This window comes from Balaenoptera physalus (genome assembly GCF_965194825.1).
Source record: "Balaenoptera physalus genome assembly, chromosome: 3".
Classification (NCBI taxonomy): Eukaryota; Metazoa; Chordata; class Mammalia; order Artiodactyla; family Balaenopteridae; genus Balaenoptera; species Balaenoptera physalus.
The window spans coordinates 49,815,069-49,836,729 of NC_138890.1; the positions used below are offsets into that span (position 1 = coordinate 49,815,069).

At 43.4% G+C, this 21,661-nt stretch overlaps 1 protein-coding gene across 19 annotated transcripts in view; it reads right to left on the reverse strand.

The window, feature by feature from the left end:
* Positions 1-21,661, reverse strand: part of SLC36A1 (solute carrier family 36 member 1) — a 286,800-nt gene that overhangs the window by 243,690 nt on the left and 21,449 nt on the right. For 17 of the 19 annotated variants that reach the window (XR_014261890.1, XR_014261891.1, XM_082455671.1 and 14 more), the window contains exons 7-10: positions 21,212-21,430; positions 15,336-15,434; positions 10,946-11,112; positions 485-654 (exon numbers count right to left, since the gene is read on the reverse strand). Coding sequence is in view for 17 of the 19 variants with exons in the window: in XM_082455671.1 (XP_082311797.1) it covers positions 485-654; positions 10,946-11,112; positions 15,336-15,434; positions 21,212-21,430 (655 nt within the window). In the remaining 2 variants the exon portion in view is untranslated. Of the gene's footprint in view, positions 1-484; positions 655-10,945; positions 11,113-13,634; positions 13,689-15,335; positions 15,435-21,211; positions 21,431-21,661 lie in introns of those variants that run through there. The other 2 variants (XM_082455674.1, XM_082455679.1) reach the window with 2 other exon arrangements.

The window sequence follows — 21,661 nt, forward strand, 5'->3', positions numbered from 1 at the left end:
TAAGACCAACATCCAAAAGTGTCTAGAATAGTATCAAGCAGTCTCAAAATGAAATCCAAGGAATAGACAGTCATATTGGAAACACGATTATTTGAAAAAACAAACATACACCTGCTATCAAAGTAACCTATAGTACTCATTATGCATATGGGTTAAATGGCTCTCTTTTAAACTTTTGCCATATTTCATACGGAATAGTAATTGCGCATGTTTACCATGAATTATGACCATCGCCATTGCATTTTAGGCCATATCTACAAATAAAGCACCATTTCCATTCCCGTGTCCTTTAGAGCACATCTATAATCAATTCACTCCCTTCATGGACGTGCCTCAACTCTGAAGCTGAGACTGCACCCCAAGTTCTCTGCTCACACAGCACTGGCCATTTCACTATGATACAAGTTCTCTCTCATGAAAGCCCTGGGGACTCGGTGCCCTCTGGAAGAAAACAGACAAGGCAATGATCTTGCCCTCTACTCACACGTCAGGCAGACCAGCATGGTGCGCATGGATAGGTCTACCACCAGCTTCCAATGCTCAGGCACACGGGCCACGAAGAAGGGGATGATGATCTCGGCCGGGACGTAGAACTGGAGGGCGTAGGTGAAGAAGATGCCGATGGAATAGAGCAGCTTAACTGACTGGTACAGCCTGCAGAGAGAGCCGAGACACGTTCAGAGCCGGCTCTGCATGCTCATACACCAGCAATGAGAGTGCAAAACAGTCCCAAGGTGATTTGGCCATATCTATCCAAGTTACAAGCGCACGTGCCCTTTGGACAAGCAATTTCAGGTCTAGGGATTTATCTAGTAGATATACTTGCACATGCGCACATAAACTTACATAAAAAATATGTCACTGCAGCATTATTTAAGTCTGAAAGATTGAAAAGAGTTTAAATGTTAATCAGTGGGGAACTGGTTAAATAGATCATGGCACCCCCATATAACTGTTAAAAAGTAGGAGACAGAACTCTAGGCGCTGATATGGTACGACCTCCACGATATACGATGAAGCGAAAAAAGCATGAAGCAGAACAGTGTCGACAGTATGGTACCAACTGTCTAAAAAAGGAAAAAGAGGGAAAAACACTCCACTTCACACACACATACATGTGACATTCGTACATACACCAAATCTTCAGGAGGAAACATAAGAAACTGGTAATACGGTTGTCTCTGAAATGGAAAATTGTAAAACTGGGGTCCTGGAGAGGCAAGTGGAAACTTAACATTTTCTGTATGCCCTTTGAACATTTGGAGTCTTTTCCACAGGCATATATCCTTTCAAAAATAAAAACAATTAAAAATACAATGTGGAGGAGCTTCAAGATGGCAGAAGAGTAAGATGCGGAGATCACCTTCCTCTCCACAAATACATCAGAAATACATCTACATGTGGAACAGCTCCTATAGAACACCTACTGAACGCTGGCAGAAGACCTCAGACCTCCCAAAAGGCAAGAAACTCCCCACATACCTGGGTAGGACAAAAGAAAAAAGAAAAAACAGAGACAAAAGAATAGGGACGGGACCTGCACCTCTGGGAGGGAGCTGTGGAAGAGGAAAGGTTTCCACACACTAGGAAGCCCCTTCGCAGGCGGAGACTGCAGGTGGCGGAGTGGGGGAGCTTCGGAGCCGCGGAGGAGAGCGCAGCAACAGGGGTGTGGAGGGCAAAGTGGAGAGATTCCCACATGGAGGATCAGTGCCCACCAGCACTCACCAGCCCGAGAGGCTTGTCTGCTCACCCGCCGGGGCGGGCAGTGGCTGGGAGCGGAGGCTCGGGCTTCGGTCAGATCCCAGGGAGAGGACTGGGGTTGGCTTCGTGAACACAGCCTGAAGGGGTTAGTGCACCACAGCTAACCGGGAGGGAGTACAGTAAAAAGTCTGCAGCTGCCAAAGAGGCAAGAGACTTTTTCTTCCCTCTTTGTTTCCTGGTGCGCAAGGAGAGGGGATTAAGAGCGCTGCTTAAAGGAACTCCAGAGGCAGGCGCAAGCCGCGGCTATCAGCGCAGACCCCAGAGACGGGCATGAGACGCTAAGGCTGCTGCTGCTGCCACCAAGAAGCCTGTGTACAAGCATAGGTCACTCTCCACACCTCCCCTCCCGGGAGCCCGTGCAGCCCGCCACTGCCAGGGTCCCGTGATCCAGGGACAACTTCCCCGGGAGAATGCACGGCGCGTCTCAGGTGGGTGCAATGTCATGCTGGCCTCTGCTGCTGCAGGCTCACCCCGCATCCGTACCCCTCCCTGCCCCAGGCCTGAGTGAGCCAGAGCCCCCAAAGCAGCTGCTCCTTTAACCCCGTCCTGTCTGAGCAAAGAACAGACACCCTCAGGCGACCTACACACAGAGGCAGGTCCAAATCCAAAGCTGAACCCCGGGAGCTGTGCGAACAAAGAAGAGAAAGGGAAAGGAGCAGCGGATTAAATCTCCACAGTCAACTTGATGTACCCTGCATCTGTGGAATACCTGAATAGACAACGAATCATCCCAAATTGAGGAGGTGGACTTTGGGAGCAAAGACATATTTTTTTTTCCCTTTTTGTCTTTTTGTGAGTGTCTATCTGTATGCTTCTGTGTGTGATTTTGTCTGTACAGCTTTGCTTTTACCATTTGTTCTAGGGTTCTGTCCATCCGTTTTTTTGTGTTTTTTTTCACTTTTTAAAATTTTTTTCTTAATAATTATTTTTTATTTTTTATTTTAATAACTTTATTTCATTTTACTTTATTTTATTTTCCCTTCTTTCTTTCTTTCTTTCTTTCTTTCTATTTTTTCTCCCTTTTATTCTGAGCCATGTGGATGAAAGGCTCTTGGTGCACCAGCCAGGCGTCAGGGCTGTGCCTCTGAAGTGGGAGAGCCAACTTCAGGACACTGGTCCACAAGAGACCTCCAAGTTCCACGTAATATCAAATGGCAAAAATCTCCCAGAGATCTCCATCTCAATGCCAAGACCCAGCTTCACTCAACGACCAGCAAGCTACAGTGCTGGACACCCTATGCCAAACAACTAGCAAGACAGGAACACAACCCTATCCATTAGCAGAGAGGCTGCCTAAAATCATAATAAGGTCACAGACACGCCAAAACACACCACCAGACGTGGACCTGCCCGCCAGAAAGACAAGATCCAGCCTCATCCACCAGAACACAGGCACCAGTCCCCTCCACCAGGAAGCCTACACAACCCACTGAACCAACCTTAGCCACTGGGGACAGACACCAAAAACAACGGGAACTACGAACCTGCAGCCTGCGAAAAGGAGACCCAAACACAGTAAGTTACGCAAAATGAGAAGACAGAAAAACACACAGCAGATGAAGGAGCAAGGTAAAAACCCACCAGACCTAACAAATGAAGAGGAAATAGGCAGTCTACCTGAAAAAGAATTCAGAATAATGATAGTAAAGATGATCCAAAATCTTGGAAATAGAATAGAGAAAATACAAGAAACATTTAACAAGGACCTAGAAGAACTAAAGAGCAAACAAACAATGATGAACAACACAATAAATGAAATTAAAAATTCTCTAGAAGGGATCAACAGCAGAATAACTAAGGCAGAAGAATGGATAAGTGACCTGGAAGATAAAATAGTGGAAATAACTACCGCAGAGCAGAATAAGGAAAAAAGAATGAAAAGAATTGAGAACAGTCTCTGGGACAACATTAAACGCAACAACATTCGAATTATAGGGGTCCCAGAAGAAGAAGAGAAAAAGAAAGGGACTGAGAAAATATTTGAAGAGATTATAGTTGAAAACTTCCCTAATATGGGAAAGGAAATAGTTAATCAAGTCCAGGAAGCACAGAGAATCCCATAGAGGATAAATCCATGGAGAAACATGCCAAGACACGTATTAATCGAACTATAAAAAATTAAATACAAAGAACAAATATTAAAAGCAGCAAGGGAAAAACAACAAATAACACACAAGGGAATCCCCATAAGGTCAACAGCTGATCTTTCAGCAGAAACTCTGCAAGCCAGAAGGGAGTGGCAGGACATATTTAAAGTGATGAAGGAGAAAAACCTACAACCAATATTACTCTACCCAGCAAGGATCTCATTCAGATTTGATGGAGAAATTAAAACCTTTACAGACAAGCAAAAGCTAAGAGAATTCAGCACCACCAAACCAGCTTTACAACAAATGCTAAAGGAACTTCTCTAGGCAGGAAACACAAGAGAAGGAAAAGACTTACAATAACAAACCCAAAACAATTAAGAAAATGGGAATAGGGACATACATATCGATAATTACCTCAAATGTAAATGGATTAAATGCTCCAACCAAAAGACACAGACTGGCCGAATGGATACAAAAACAAGACCCGTGTATATGCTGTCTACAAGAGACCCACTTCAGACCTAGGGACACATACAGACTGAAAGTGAGGGGATGGAAAAAGATATCCCATGCAAATGGAAATCAAAAGAAAGCTGGAGTAGCAATTCTCATATCAGACAAAATAGACTTTAAAATAAAGACTACTACAAGAGACCAAGGACACTACATCATGATCAAGGGATCGATCCAAGAAGAAGATATAACAATTGTAAATATTTATGCACCCAACATAGGAGCACCTCAATACATAAGGCAAATACTAACAGCCATAAAAGGGGAAATCGACAGTAACACAATCATAGTAGGGGACTTTAACACCCCACTTTCACCAATGGACAGATCATCCAAAATGAAAATAAATAAGGAAACACAAGCTTTAAATGATACATTAAACAAGATGGACTTAATTGATATTTATAGGACATTCCATCCAAAAACAACAGAATACACTTTCTTCTCAAGTGCTCATGCAACATTCTCCAGGATAGATCATATCTTGGGTCACAAATCAAGCCTTGGTAAATTTAAGAAAATTGAAATCGTATCAAGTATCTTTTCCAACCACAACGCTATGAGACTAGATATCAATTACAGGAAAAGATCTGTAAAAAATACAAGCACATGGAGGCTAAACAATACATTACTTAATAACGAAGTGATCACTGAAGAAATCAAAGGGGAAATCAAAAAATACCTAGAAACAAATGACAATGAAAACACGATGACCCGAAACCTATGGGATGCAGCAAAAGCAGTTCTAAGAGGGAAGTTTATAGCAATACAATCCTACCTTAAGAAACAAGAAACATCTCAAATAAACAACCTAACCTTACACCTAAAGCAATTAGAGAAAGAAGAACAAAAAAACCCCAAAGTTAGCAGAAGGAAAGAAATCATAAAGGTCAGATCAGAAATAAATGAAAAAGAAATGAAGGAAACAATAGCAAAGATCAATAAAACTAAAAGCTGGTTCTTTAAGAAGATAAACAAAATTGATAAACCATTAGCCAGACTCATCAAGAAAAAAAGGGAGAAGACTCAAATCAAAAGAATTAGAAATGAAAAAGGAGAAGTAACAACTGACACTGCAGAAATACAAAGGACCATGAGAGATTACTACATGCAACTCTATGCCAATAAAATGGACAACCTGGAAGAAATGGACAAATTCTTAGAAATGCACAACCTGCCAAGACTGAATGAGGAAGAAATAGAAAATATGAACAGACCAATCACAAGCACTGAAATTGAAACTGTGATTAAAAATCTTCCAACAAACAAAAGCCCAGGACCAGATGGCTTCACAGGCGAATTCTATCAAACATTTAGAGAGCTAACACCTATCCTTCTCAAACTCTTCTAAAATATTGCTGGGGGAGGAACACTCCCTAACTCATTCTACGAGGCCACCCTCACCCTGATACCAAAACCAGACAAAGATGTCGCAAAGAAAGAAAACTACAGGCCAATATCACTGATGAACATAGATGCAAAAATCCTCAACAAAATACTAGCAAACAGAATCCAACAGCACATTAAAAGGATCATACACCATGATCAAGTGGGGTTTATCCCAGGAATGCAAGGATTCTTCAATATATGCAAATCAATCAATGTGATACACCATATTAACAAATTGAAGGAGAAAAACCATATGATCATCTCAATCAATGCAGAGAAAGCTTTTGACAAAATTCAACATCCATTTATGATAAAAACCCTGCAGAAAGTAGGCATAGAGGGAACTTTCCTCAACATAATAAAGGCCATATATGACAAACCCACAGCCAACATCGTCCTCAATGGTGAAAAACTGAAACCATTTCCACTAAGATCAGGAACAAGACAAAGTTGCCCACTCTCACCACTATTATTCAACATACTTTTGGAATTTTTAGCCACGGCAATCAGAGAAGAAAAAGAAATAAAGGGAACCCAAATCAGAAAAGAAGAAGTAAAGCTGTCACTGTTTGCAGATGACATGATACTATACATAGAGAATCCTAAAGATGCTACCAGAAAACTACTAGAGCTAATCAATGAACTTGGTAAAGTAGCAGGATACAAAATTAATGCACAGAAATCTCTAGCATTCCTATACACTAATGATGAAAAATCTGGAAGTGAAATTAAGAAAACACTCCCATTTACCATTGCAACAAAAAGAATAAAATATCTAGGAATAAACCTACCTATGGAGACAAAAGACCTGTATGCAGAAAATTATAAGACACTGATGAAAGAAATTAAAGATGATACAAATAGATGGAGAGATATACCCTGTTCTTGGATTGGAAGAATCAACATTGTGAAAATGACTATACTACCCAAAGCAATCTACAGATTCAATGCAATCCCTATCAAACTACCACTGGCATTTTTCACAGAACTAGAACAAAAAATTTCACAATTTGTATGGAAACGCAAAAGACCCCGAATAGCCAAAGCAATCTTGAGAAAGAAAAACGGAGCTGGAGGAATCAGGCTCCCTGACTTCAGATTATACTACAAAGCTACAGTAATCAAGAAAGTATGGTACTGGCACAAAAACAGAAATATAGATCAATGGAACAGGATAGAAAGCCCAGAGATAAACCCACGCACATATGGTCACCTTATCTTTGATAAAGGAGGCAAGCATATACAGTGGAGAAAAGACAGCCTCTTCAATAAGTGGTGCTGGGAAAACTGGACAGGTACATGTAAAAGTATGAAATTAGAACACTCCCTAACACCATACAGAAAAATAAACTCAAAATGGATTAAAGACCTAAATGTAAGGTCAGACACTATCAAACTCTTAGAGGAAAACGTAGGCAGAACACTCTATTACATAAATCACAGCAAGATCCTTTTTGACCCACCTCCTAGAGAAATGGAAATAAAAACAAAAATAAACAAATGGGACCTAATGAAACTTCAAAGCTTTTGCACAGCAAAGGAAACCATAAGCAACACCAAAAGACAGCCCTCAGAATGGGAGAAAATATTTGCAAATGAAGCAACTGACAAAGGATTACTCTCCAAAATTTACAAGCAGCTCATGCAGCTCAATATCAAAAAAACAAACAACCCAATCCAAAAATCGGCAGAAGACCTAAATAGACATTTCTTCAAAGAAGATATACAGATTGCCAACAAACACATGAAAGGATGCTCAACATCATTAATCATTAGAGAAATGCAAATCAAAACTACAATGAGGTATCATCTCACACCAGTAGAATGGCCATCATCAAAAAATCTACAAACAATAAATGCTGGAGAGGGTGTGGAGAAAAGGGAATCTTCTTGCACTGTTGGTGGGAATGTAAATTGATACAGCCACTATGGAGAACAGTATGGAGGTTCCTTAAAAAACTAAAAATAGAACTACCATACGACCCAGCAATCCCACTACTGGGCATATACCCTGAGAAAACATTAATTCAAAAAGAGTCATGTACCAAAATGTTCGTTGCAGCTCTATTTACAATAGCCAGGACATGGAAGCAACCTAAGGGGCAAGACGGGAATAAAGACACAGACCTACTAGAGAATGGAACTGAGGATATGGGGAGGGGGAAGGGTAAGCTGTGACAAAGTGAGAGAGTGGCATGGACATATATACACTACCAAATGTAAAATAGATAGCTGTGGAAGCAGCCGCGTAGCACAGGGAGATCAGCTCGGTGCTTTGTGACCACCTAGGGGGTGGGATAGGGAGGGTGGGAGGGAGGGAGACGCAAGAGGGAAGAGATATGGGAACATATGTATATGTATAACTGATTCACCTTGTTATAAAGCAGAAACTAACACACCATTGTAAAGCAATTACATTCCAATAAAGATGTTATAAAAATAAATAAATAAAAATAAATTAAAAAAAAATACAATGTAACTCCAACAAGCCTATTTATATCCTTCCCGTCCAACTCTGTGCTCCCTAGAATCAGACAGTGACCACACAGGGCAAGAGGCAGGAGCAAAATCCGTCTTTCCATTCCACTAGGGTTACTATCCTACTACTGCCTCATGGGTAGCTTCTCAGGGAGACTGCTAACTCACCATGGGACATCTCTATCTTATCCCAGGCCTAGGACTGTGCAGAGGAGAAAAAAGGCCTGATCAGTAAGTATTCACAGATCTGACTTGATCATTAAAGGGAAGGACACTGCCCCTCAGCAAAGCTCCACTTCAAATAAGACCCTCGTGCATTATGCAGCGAGAAACACGGACCTCCCTCCCTTGGAAATCTATTTAAAAGTGGTGATTATATTGTGCATGATGCATACTGAATTCCTCTGTGGTAGAAGTTAATACCTAGAAGATGTTCTAATGCTATGAGCAGAACACCCTGGGAGAAACTGAGACTGACAAAACGTCTTACTTGCTCCAAGAAGAGATGATACAAATCCTTGGGGAAGAAACCAGCTAGTGGCTCTATAATTAAACTCAGTGCAGCACCAAAGCCTTCTGGAGTGCTGGGAAGTCTAGAAGCAGGATAGTCACCTGCTGGGATGGCCAAATAAATCACACCGGAATGGAGGCAGAAAGATTAGGGGAGGTGGGTTTGAAACATCAGAGGAAAGAAGACAGATGCTCAGCTATGGCTTCAGATTATGTGGGCTGCTTCTGCGGCTCCTGATCCATTTATCTTCACTTATGCGAGCTACCACCCGACTCTTCTCTCTTGAAAGGGCAGGAACATTTGGAAATTTAAAAGCAGGCATCAGAGGGAAAGAGAAGGACTTTCAGAAAACAAAAGCCCATTTCAGGGCTACCACTTGGCTGGCCATACAACAAACCTAGTTCCCAGAGCCCTGCTGATTAGGGTGTCCTGTGGGAAACACTGATACTCCTGAAAAAATGTTTTTCTCAATTTTCTCAATCTGTCCTTGTACAATGCATCACTGATCAGAGCTCTAAAACCAGACTGGCCTGAAAGGTTATTCTGAAAGGTATTCCTACCTTCTTAGGAAGCATTTCAGTATGTCTCAGTGCTTCTCTACAATACAGCAACCATGACTTAGGGAAAATGAGATACAGAAGGGTTCCCTAGCATCCCAGGCCCACGGTGAGAGGCTCCAGCTGCACCTGCACATGGAGCAGGTGACAGCCATGGGACAGGCACAGCAGAAGCTGGGAACCAAGCAGGTTTGCCCTCCTCTTTCTCTGTCTATTTAGAATGGTTCAAGGTCAATGGACTGGATGCTTGACCCTTCTGGGCTCAGATCTCCGGGGAGAAATGGCACCATCAGTCAGGGGATCAACCAATCCATGCAGCATCCATTTCCATCAGAATGACTCACCCAAAGCATAAAGCTCTCGCAGCATCCTACTTCTCCATAGTGCCAGTACAGTATTAGAAAGCTCACACACATCTTTTGATCTTCATGACAATCCCGGCAAAAATGACTATTCTTATTTCCCAGAAAGGGGAACTGAGGCAGTGAGAAGCTGTGATCTGTCCAAGGCCATAGAGCTGGGACACGGCAGATCACCTCTATCCTCTGTGCCCCACTGGCTTCCTGGTAACCTCTCCTCATTTATAAATGCCTCACAGTCTCAGCGCTTAGTCCTCCTTTGCATTCAAAAACTTTTCACTGGGTTTTGACCGTATGCCAGGCATTGTGCCAGGGGCTTGGAGCAAAATGAAGAACTGGACAGTTGCTGCCCTCAGAGCTTACAATGTAGGGAGATCACAGTACAGGTAAACGGACAACTACAACACAATGGGAGAAGAATTAGGACAGGATCCTCACGGGACTCCAGGGCAGCAGAGAGGAGGGCCACTGACCTAGACATGAAGTTGCTGCGGCTGAGACATCAGAGAAGTTTCTCAAACAGAGTGACACCCAGGCTGAGTCCTCCTCACTGAGAAGGAATAAGGTAGGGGTGGGGCTAGAGCCTGAGTGGCCCTGACTGTACCTGAAGGTTTCCTCTTTATCAAAAGAACTAAAGGAAGCCTTTGAACCTTCTCAGTGGGGAAGTGCATGACTGGACTAAGGGTTAGATGGCTCACACGGGTAACAGGAAGAGAACAGATCTGGAGAGAGAGTCAGACCCAGGCAGGGAAACCAGCCAAAAGGCTTAGTGGGCAGCCAAGGAGGGATGGTGCTAGGCTGGGGGCTGGTGGCAAGGGAGAGCTAAAGTGAAGTGGGCTGGGGCTTCCCTGGTGGCGCAGCGGTTAAGAATCCGCCTGCCAGTGCAGGGGACACGGGTTCGAGCCCAGGTCTGGGAAGATCCCACATGCCGTGGAGCAACTAAGCCTGTGTGCTACGACTACTGAGCCTGTGCTCTGGAGCCCGCATGCCACAACTACGGAAGCCCGTGTGCCTAGAGCCCGTGCTCTGCAGCAAGAGAAGCCACTGCAATGAGAAGCCGGCGCACCGCAATGAAGAGTAGCCCCCGCTCGCCGCACCTAGAGAAAGCCTGCCCACAGCAACGAAGACCCAACGCAGACAAAAATAAATAAATAAAACAAATAAAATTTTTTTAAAAAGTGAAGTGGGCTGATTTAAGAGATAGGGAGGAGGAAAAATACACATTCTGACCCTCATTAATTTTTTGAAAAACCCGGTGCTCCCAGGGTTCCATCTTCCCCCACATACCAACAGTTGGGCAGGTTGAGGGTTATGCTCCCTTGGATCTTAGCTCCAAATTGCAGGTATCCCAGACTCCCCAGGCTGATGTAGAGGACAGTGATGATAGCCATTCCCCCATAGAGGATGAACGAAAACTTCCGGGGATCCTTCATTTTGTTTTCAAGGGGCAGAACCTAGGAGAGTAGTGAGAGAAGAGAAAGCATAGAATAAAGCAACATTAATGGCCAATGACAACAACAAAGTAATAGTCTCAGAAAAAAGTAACTTCTCTATTCCCAAATTCCCCCAAAGCACATCTGTCCTTGACTAGACAGACAAATGCAAGCTGTTCCTCATTAGTTACGCTTGCCGAGCTGGAGGAGCTCTGGAGCCTGCTGTCTAAGCAGGAAGTCCCAGGAGGTAAGGGCGGGCAGGTCCCGAAGCCAGGACTCCTGGCACAGGCTGGCTCTTTGCCTACGGCTACAAGATCCCTGTGGGCTGGGAGTGCTGTTTGCCCCTCGAATGCAGGTGGCATGGCACCCAGCAGGCCCTCTCGCATCATGCCCACCCAGCGCAACAAGGAAGAGGCACGGGTGGTGGCCCAAGCCAGCTGTACTTCACCTGAAATCACAGCTCTGCTAACCTGTCCCAAGAATGCAAAATGCAGGTCAGGGAAAACTGCCACTCCAGTTCCCAGAAACTGTTTCCTTACCTCAAAAGGGGTGGGCACTAGCAGTGACAAGTGAAATCTCCAAGTTAGAGAAACCGAGAGGACCCTGGAGATTGAGGATCGTGGAGATGTATAACAAAACCCAGTTTCCAGACTCCTATTTCAAACCACTGATACTCACGGCCTTCTCCCTCACAGCAGAGGACTTTTTTTTTTTTTTAATTAAATTTATTTATTTTATTTTTGGCTGCGTTGGGTCCTTGCCGCTGCACGCAGGCTCTCCCCAGCCGCGGCGCGCGGGCCTCTCATTGTGGTGGCCTCCCCCATTGTGGAGCACGGGCTTCAGGTGCATAGGCTGCAATGGTTGTGGCAAGCAGGCTCAGTAGCTGTGGCTCACGGGCTCTAGAGCGCAGGCTCAGTAGTTGTGGCGCCCGGGCCTAGTTGCTCCGCGGCATGTGGGATCCTCCTGAACCAGGGCTCAAACCTGTGTCCCCTGCATTGGTAGGCGGACTCCCAACCACTGCACCACCAGGGAAGCCCAGGACTTTCTTTAACATTAGCCAAAGCCAAGGAAAGGCCCCTTTTTTTTTTTTTTTAGTACTTATAATTTTTATTATGAAAATTTTCTTTTAAAAAATTGTATTGAAGTATAGTTGACTTACAATGTTGTGTTTAATTTCTGCTGCACAGCAAAGTAACTCAGTCATACATATATATATTCTTTTTCATATTCTTTTCCATTATGATTTATCACAGGATATTGAATACAGTTCCCTGTGCTATACAGTAGGACCTTGTTGTTTATCCATCCTATATGTAATAGCTTGTATTTGCTAATCCCAAACTCTCAATCCTTCCCTACCTCCGCCCCCTTGGCAACCACAAGTCTGTTCTCTCTATTTGTGAGTCTGTTCTTGTTTTGTAGATATGTTTGTTTGGGTCGTATTTTAGATTCTAATATAAGTGATATCAGACGATACTTGTCTTTCTCTTTCTGACTTACTTCATTTAGTATGATAATCTCTAGTTGCAACCACATTGCTGCAAATGGCATTATTTCATTCTTTTCAATGGCTGAGTAATATTCCATTGTGTGTGTGTGGGTGTGTGTGTGTGTATGTGTGTATGCCACGTCTTCTTTATTCATTCATCTGTCAGTGGACATTTAGGTTGCTTCCACGTCTTGGCTATTGTGAATAGTGCTTCTATGAACATAGGGGTGCGTGTATCTTTTCAAATTATAGTTTTGTCTGGGTAGATGCCCAGGAGTGGAATTGCTGGATCACATAGCAACTCTATTTTTAGGTTTCTGTTTCAATACATTTATTTTTATTTATTATTTATTTATTTATTTAGGCTGTGCTGGGTCTTCGTTGCGGCGTGTGGGCTTAGTTGTGGTATGTGGGATGTTAGTTCCCCAACCAGGGATCGAACCCGCGTTGGGAGCGAGGAGTCTTAACCGCTGGACTACCAGGGAAGTCTCTGTTTTTAGTTTTTTGAGCAACCTCCATACTGTTAGGAAAGGCCCTTAATGATGGCTGGTTCGTATAGGGACAGGGAAAATAGCAAGTGTGACTGTGACAACCTTCATGATCTGCTGTCAACTGCCCCTGGCTGGTCTGACTCCCGAAACGTGACTCAGGACAACATCAAGCTGCCCCACCCCGTCCCCGACTGTCTTTGATCTTGTCATTATGCTCATTTTCCTTGAGGGCCTGCGGCCACCAGGCAGAGCAGGTCTGAGCCAGACACACCCGGCGATGGCAGACACTGCGAGCCTGCTGCAGGCCTGGGGCTCTGGGGCGCATCACTGCTCTGCATCTCCAACTGGCCCTCAGCAACCCCCCCGACTGGCTCAAGGGGCTCAAGCTTCAGTTGATCCACATCCAATGAGAAACAGTTTCTAAGCTTTCCTTCGGTTTCTTTCTATGGAGAGTCTCAGGAGCCAGAGGGCAGGGTGCCCGTCTCCTCCAGCCCGGCCAGCCCAGGCCAATGGTGCAGAAACAGAGAGAGCACGGGAAACCCCAGTGAGTCCAGAGCTCTTACCGGTCATGCCCAACAGCCCTCAGATCCAAACTAACAGTCAAAACAGCAGTGTCTCTATTGTAAAAAGAGAAAACATGGACAAATCTTGAAGTAACAGATAATGACAATTACAGAATCACTCCGTATCCAAGCCTCAGCTAATGAAATGAAGCAAAGAACAATTTCTGCCCTGTGCTGTTAGGGAAAACTGACAAATGCAGTACAACATTCCTTGAGAACCCAGGCAACTTTCCGCACTCACTCAGCCTCTTCTTTCCAGCCCCGAGTGCTCAGGACCTCTTTCTCCTGCTATAATACAGGCCCCTTCAGGCCTCTTCCCCAGCAGCAGGGAAACCTTATATGTCTGTGAATCAAGATGAGACATTCTGGGCTTCCCTGGTGGCGCAGGGGTTAAGAATCTGCCTGCCAATGCAGGGGACACGGGTTCGAGCCCTGGTCTGGGAAGATCCCACACGCCACCGAGCAACTAAGCCCATGAGCCACAACTACTGAAGCCCACACGCCTAGAGCCTGTGCTCCACAAGGGAAGTCACCGCAATGAGAAGCCCACGCACCGCAACGAAGAGTAGCCCCTGCTTGCCGCAACTAGAGAAAGCCCGCACACAGCAACGAAGACCCAATGCAAAAATAAAATAAATAATTTATTTTAAAAAATTAAAAAAAAAAAAAAAAAAGATGAGACATTCTTCTTGGGCAATGAGAAGCCCCAAGAGTAAGCACAGGGAAAGGTTCAAAACCTCAGGACAATCACGTACACACAATCACTCAAAAAGCCTTCCCCATGTTGTTAGAGCCTCACATTCCATGGACACCACCGGGGCAATTCCTCAAATTGTGACAAAAAATGTCCAGCTTCTAGGTTTTCTTAAAAGTGTATAAGGTGACAGGACAATCAAATGGGGACAAAAAGATATTCCATGAAAGAAGTGTCTTCCCATTTCCTAAGCCCTAGGCCAGCAGAGCTAATAACTTTCTTCAGAGAAGAATTCTGGACCTTTATTATGAAAAACACAAATAAAAACCAAAATAGGTACACCTGAGTGACAGATTCCTCCCTTTAGGAGAAGAATTTGGTGAAATCACAGCACCAACATGGGGAAGCTGAGCTAGGAGTAAAGGCTACTCATTTATACAAGGAAAATACAGCTCAACAGTGTTCCAGGGCAGAGAATTCATTCGTATGTTTATTGATTTAACAATAAAATCAATAGTATTATTAACGAAAATAAAAAGTACTTAATGCTCACCATATGTCAGGGACCATACAAAGCACTTTACACATATCTCATTTAATCCTAACAACTACTAAACATTAAGCCCACTTTTCAGAAGCAAACAATGAAGGCTCTGAGAAGGCGAGTCCTTGCACAAGGTCACACAGCTACTCTCTGGCAGAGCCGGGACTCACCCCAAGTCAGTCTGAATCTAGACCCTGTGTTCAGAATTGCCCTGCACTGCTGCTTACTGCACACACAGGAGGTGAGTGTGCAACAGAGAGGGATTGAAGGGAAACATTCTCAAATTACATACAACTTACTTCCAAAAGCTGGAGCTGGGAAACTTCAGTGGAGTCTCTGAAACACTGTTCATTAACTGGCCAATAAGACTCAGAAGATAATTTCTAATAGCATTTCCTCAGCATTCCTTAAAGCAGACCTCAAGGACACTGAGGGCACCAGAGAATCACAGTGCAACTCTTACCATCCCGATGCCTTCAAATGCAAAAACGGCCGTGCCAAAGAACAGAGGGTAGGTCTGCCAGGATGCCACCAAGGGGAGTAAACTGGGGTCTGGGATATCCTGAAAGAGAGAAAATAAAACAGAGCAAAGGCTATATAGACATTCATGATTTCAACCCCAGCATCAGACAGGTCAAAACTTTCCTAAGTCCAAGATCCTCTGAAGGGAGAAAGTCTAACATTTGACAGATGATTTGGGGTCATTTATAGCCTTTCTTTTTTTTTTCCATCAAGCTGAGAAAACCCTACTTGCTTTGGGGAAAGACTAGCCCAAAGTACCATTAAAAACTCAAATGTTGGGACTTCCCTGGTGGCGCAGTGGTTAAGAATCCGCCTGCCGGGGCTTCCCTGGTGGTGCAGTGGTTGAGACTCTGCTGGCCAATGCAGGGGACACGGGTTCGAGCCCTGGTCTGGGAAGATCCCAGGTGCCGCGGAGCAACTGGGCCCATGAGCCACAATTACTGAGCCTGCGCATCTGGAGCCTGTGCTCCGCAACAAGAGAGGCCGCGATAGTGAGAGGCCCGCGCACCACGATGAAGAGTGGCCCCCACTTGCCGCAACTAGAGAAAGCCCTCGCACAGAAACGAAGACCCAACACAGCCGTAAATAAATAAATAAATAAATAAATAAGTCATCTAAAAAAAAAAAAAAAAGAATCCGCCTGCCAACGCAGCAGACATGGGTTTAATCCCTGGTCTGGGAAGATCTCACGTGCCACGAGCAACTAAGCCCGTGCACCACAACTACTGAGCCTGCCCTCTAGAGCCCACGCTCTAGAGCCCACGAGCCATACTACTGAAGCCCACGTGCCACAACTACTGAAGCCCGTGCGCCTAGAGCCCCTGCTCCGCAACAAGAGAAGCCACTGCAATGAGAAGCCCGCGCACCACAACGATGAGTAGCCCTCGCTCGCCGCAACTAGAGAAAGCCCACGCACAGCAACAAAGACCCAACGCAGCCAAAAATAAAAAAATAAATTTATTTTAAAAAAACTTCAAATGTTAGAGACTGCATAAAAAGAATCATGTTCTTTTACTAGGTAATCCCATCCCCAGAAATATAATCTAAGTAGGAAAAAAATGATGAAAATATGAAAAAAGTTGAGCAAGGCTTTTTAACAGTAAGTGATAACAAATGCTCCCAAACATCTGAACAGTTAGTTTACTGCACATCCAATAAACCACAGAATGTTATGCACTATTTAAAAAGTAAAGAGTGGGATAACTAAGTAGTACATGAAAACTGCTTATGAAATAGTAATGAGAAAAATATTTTTAAAATTTATATATTCACCATGATACAACTACATAAACACTCCACACAGATAAAGCTGAGGGAAAGGTGGTAGATTTTTAGATGAGCACTTTCTCTTTTTTTCTCTACTTCCCTTTCTCTCTTTTTTCAAAAATTCTGTAAATCAACACTTGGAAAATATTTTTGATAGGCACACGACAGGAGTATTGGCACATATGGGGAAAAATATAGCAAAAACAGCATTTTTAAAAGAAGGCAAATAAAAACCAAGGCACTTGATAACTGCAGGTACAATGTAAGTATGTACCCACCTAGCTGACCAATGGGCAAGAGTCTCCAGTGATGGACAGTATTGAAGGAGCAGGACTCAGAGGAGAGAGAAGCTGCCATCCTTTCAGAATTTGGCCTTTAGATTAAAAAATGACTTTAAAACTGCCTTTTACAATCTTTTAAAACTGATTTCACTAAAGAGGTCTCTAGAAAGATATGGGGCATGTTCTAATAGTGTGATGGAATAATATCAGAGAGCAAAAAGATATCTACTATTCCTCTCTGTAATAGGCTTCTCTTTAAAAGATTTCAAAGCAATTATATTATAGTCTTCCTAAAATATAAAGGATTTTTTAAATGCTTTCTTTTTTTTTTTTCTGAGCCCCTGCTAAGAAATCAGTTAGATCTCTCATAAGAAGCACTTCAGGGACTTCCCTGGTGGCGCAGTGGTTAAGAATCCGCCTGCCAGGGGACACGGGTTCGATCCCTGGTCCAGGAAGATCCCACATGCCGTGGAGCAACTAAGCCCATGTGCCACAACTACTGAGCCTGTGCTCTAGAGCCTGCGCTCCACAACTACTATAGCCTGCCCGCCCTAGAGCTCATGTGCCGCAACTACTGAAGCCTGCACGCTGTAGGGCCTGCGTGCTGCAACAACTTAGCCCGCGTGCTGCAACTACTGAAGCCCGTGTGCCTGGAGCCTGTGCTCCGCAACAAGAGAAGCCACTGCAATGAGAAGCCCGCACACCGCAAAGAAGAGTAGCCCCTGCTCGCCGCAACTAGAGAAAGCCTGCGTGCAGCAATGAAGACCCAACACAGCCAAAAAAGAAAAAAGAAAAAAGAAGCACTTCAGTTCCTAGAATGAAGAGAAGACTCGTAAATATTTTTGTTCTTTGATGAAATATGAGGGTGAGATCACCCCGTAATTATCCCTGAGTCACAGTGTAACTAAAGTTCCTGAAAACAGGAGGTTAGTGGATCTGTTGGTTAATGGATGACTACTGCCCAGAGTCATACATCAGATCGGGCTGAGATATCAGAGAGGGAATTTCAAAATACATATCTGGGGATACCGGGGTGAATGAGACCAGCAGAAGGAATTTATAATTCTACATATGTAATGACTGCTACTGCCTTACACCCCAACGAATTAAACTTGGGGAAAAACTTTCATTTACAAAGAAACGTACAAATTAAAATCCGCTCACTTGCAACATATTATCTCCTCATTTGTACCACATTATCATATAATTGTAACAGCTTTTTGAAAAAATGCTGTTAAATGTACATAAGGATTGTCAGATGTACTCCAATTTTGGAAACGTTATTAACTGTGAAAAAATACATCTCAGAATCAAGGATATCCCTGGCATCCCAGTGGTTAGGACTCCGAGCTCTCACTGCCATGGCCCGGGTTCAGTCCCTGGTCAGGGGACCTAAGGAAGATCCCACAAGCTGGGCGATGCGACCAAAAAAAAAGAATTAAGGATATGCAGTGATAACACATTTATTGGATTTATTGGGAGCCTTCTGGGCAAGGCACTCTGCTCAGAACTGTGCCATTTGTCATGCACATGATGAAGACACCTGCTCGCGTGGAAGGCATCAGGCGACTTCCTACAATGGCATGAGCCTGAGGCGCAAGAGCACGGGTCACGTACAGGCTCGGGTTTAGGTGAAAATTCAGGAACTTTGGACAGCAGGAGGAAACATCAAGGTAACGAGGGCAAAATGCCAAGATGAGACAGAACTAACAGCAACAACAAAAACAACCCAGAGGGACATCTTTAGCTGTGTACCACATCAAAATGAAGCTCCTGGACACACAGCCAGACCCGGGCAGATAGCACTATCAGATCACAACCTACCTCCTGGCTGAGCCCAGAGACAGGCTCAGAATCGCTCTCGGGAAGTCAGCAGGGCTGCCTCATCCAAAAGCGCAGGTTGTACGAGGCACAGACAATGCCCTGGATGGACACTACCTTCAGGGGGGACTGAGATGCTACGGAACCCATATTCCCATCCCAGCCCTCCGATCACAGCAACGACCACAGTCCAACAACCTGCAGTGGTTTGAAATTAAATGCGGTGTCTACGTGAGCTGGCATCACCCGTTTTTGTCTTTAACGTTCACTGCAGTGTGTCCTAGGCACTGACTGAGATCTCTAATTACAAAGTTAAATCATACATTTATTTACCCTTGCTTGTTTTAACTTAATTGGCCAGATAGGGAAAGAAACTCTCCGGAAATGGTCATTCATGTGTTCATAGGTCCTCTTTCCAGTCCCATAAAAAAATGGGACATGGACAGCTGTCTATTTTCTGCATTAGAAAACAGTTCTGCTTAGATCCTTGGCTAGTTTGATTTGGTATTCTTGCACCTTGACTGCTAGTAAGAATATTGCAAGGCTTTTTATAAAGGATATCACTTACATTACCAGAACCATAAAAGATACTAAAATAAAGCTATAAAGAAAATTATGAATAAAATATATATAATGAAGACATATACTTACATGATTATTATATGTAAATTATATATTTTAAATCTTTTTATATTGTTTTTGCAATATGTTTTTGTTTGTTTGTTTGTTTTTTGCTATTTATGATGTTAGAAATGATAAAAAGCACCCAGAATAAAAAATTTGTATTCAGAAAAAAAGAAAATAGTTCTGCAGGAGAAGAGTCAATATCTGCCATCCACCTGACTTACTGGGAGAAGGAAATACCAGTGAATGCTCGCTGACGACACTGTTAGTCTAAATGCATTATGTCATTTCCTCAGTACAGGAAGTCCTTGTATTTCATGACTCACTGTTTTCCTAGAAACCTCATCAGAGGGTAACCGGGTCACTGTTAAGCAGACTGTGAAAATGAGGCAAAGTTCACCTGTCAGACTGAGCCAAATTTAAAAGATTGATACAGTGTGGCTAGAAGGGGTTGCTTACAAACTGTGGAAGGGAGTCAACGTGAAATTGGTAAATAGCTTTTGGAAAAAGCAACTTGGCAATATAAAAAATTGTACAGTGCACACTGTCTAGCAATTGCGTCTCTAGCACCTCTAGATGCTTATCTTGGAGAAGTATTTATACATGTCCACAAAAAGGAAGGCATACGAATATTCACTGTCATAATACTAAATGACACTACAGATGATACATGACAGGCTACGAAACTACAGCACGTCTATTCTCTGAGATACTATTTAGCAATTAAAAAGAATGAGATAAAACCAGGTATATCAGCATGGAAGTCTTTCTGAGACACTGTCAAAGAAAAAAAGCAAGGCAGATGAACACTACGTATAATAATTTTTTAAATTATGTTAAAAAACCCCCACCAATTTTTGCTTTATATATTTCTCTACATAGGAATACAGTGTGTAAATGCATTCGCAGAACCTAGAAACATACAGAGGGTCCCAGAGTGGAGGAGACTCAGGGTGGAGACGGAGTGTTCAAAAGGTACTTGTGTTGTCTGTATTTTAATAAGTATGTATTGATGAGTTATTTGGGGAATTAAATTTACATACCTTTTTTTAAAGTTATTCTTTTATTCACATGCTTTCATTTTTTTCCTTTTCTCAAGTCCTGGCAAATGTCTATAATCAACCAGTGTTTAAGGGCACATTTTCCTCAGCCTGATCTTCTACCCATCTATATACAGATGTCTTCTCCTGTACCTCCCCACAGACCTGCCCACATGGGCTATGTGAGGTGGAATAATCACCGGATTTACCATTCTGACAAATAAATATAAAACTGGAGTGGTAAGGAATTATTTACTGTTTGAATAAATATAAAACTGGAGTGGTAAAATAATAATATAATATTCCTTATTACAATATATTATATAATAAGATGATTCTTATATTATTTAATATAAGAATATAAATGTTATGAGTTAATATAAGAATCATCTTAATATTTTTCTCTCTTTTCCAATCTATACAATGATCAGGTCTTAATTCTCTAACTGGGAAAAAGTCTAAACCAGTGATCTCAGTGGGGGTGATTTTGCCCCCCTGGGGACATTTGGCAACGTCTGGAGACACTTTTGGTTGTTGTAACTTGGGGAGCGGTTGCTACTGGCACCTAGTGGGTAGAGACCAGGATGCTGCTAAACATCCCACGATGCACAGAAGGGCCCCACAGCAAAGGGTTATCCAGCCCAAACGTCAACAGTGCCCACTCTGAGAAGCCCTAACCTAAGTACACTGCTCATAAGTAACAAACCCCTATTTATGTTCTACTTACTCACTTTCTTTGTTTCTCTGATTATTTAAGAGGTGGAGCAGGGAGCCTGGGGTCATACCTGAACAATGAACTGGTAGATCATAACTAGGCTGACCACCATGGTGATGTTGGCCAACAGGGAGAAGATGGATAGGGCTCGGAGGTTTCTGACGAACACCAGAAGCACCAGGAAGGGCAGGAAGGCGAGCATGTAGAGTCTCGAGTCCATGGTGGGTGTCAGGATCACCGTCTCGTTGTTGTGGCAGTTGGTGGTGGTCCCATTGGCTGCTTCTATCACCTAGAATGAGGGGAAGAAAAGCAGCAGAGAAACCCTCTCAAATGACAAAGGCCAGTGGCCCTCCCACCGGAAGGGGTTCTTGGCTAAAGGCTCAGTGTGTGAAGAAGGCCACATAGAAAGTTAGTGGTCGGTGAACTGTCTTTGGAGATCTTCATAATTGTTAGCCACCTGAATGTCTGAGCTGGGTTTGATCACATCTTACCTAAAGACAGGACAGCAAGATATCTTGAG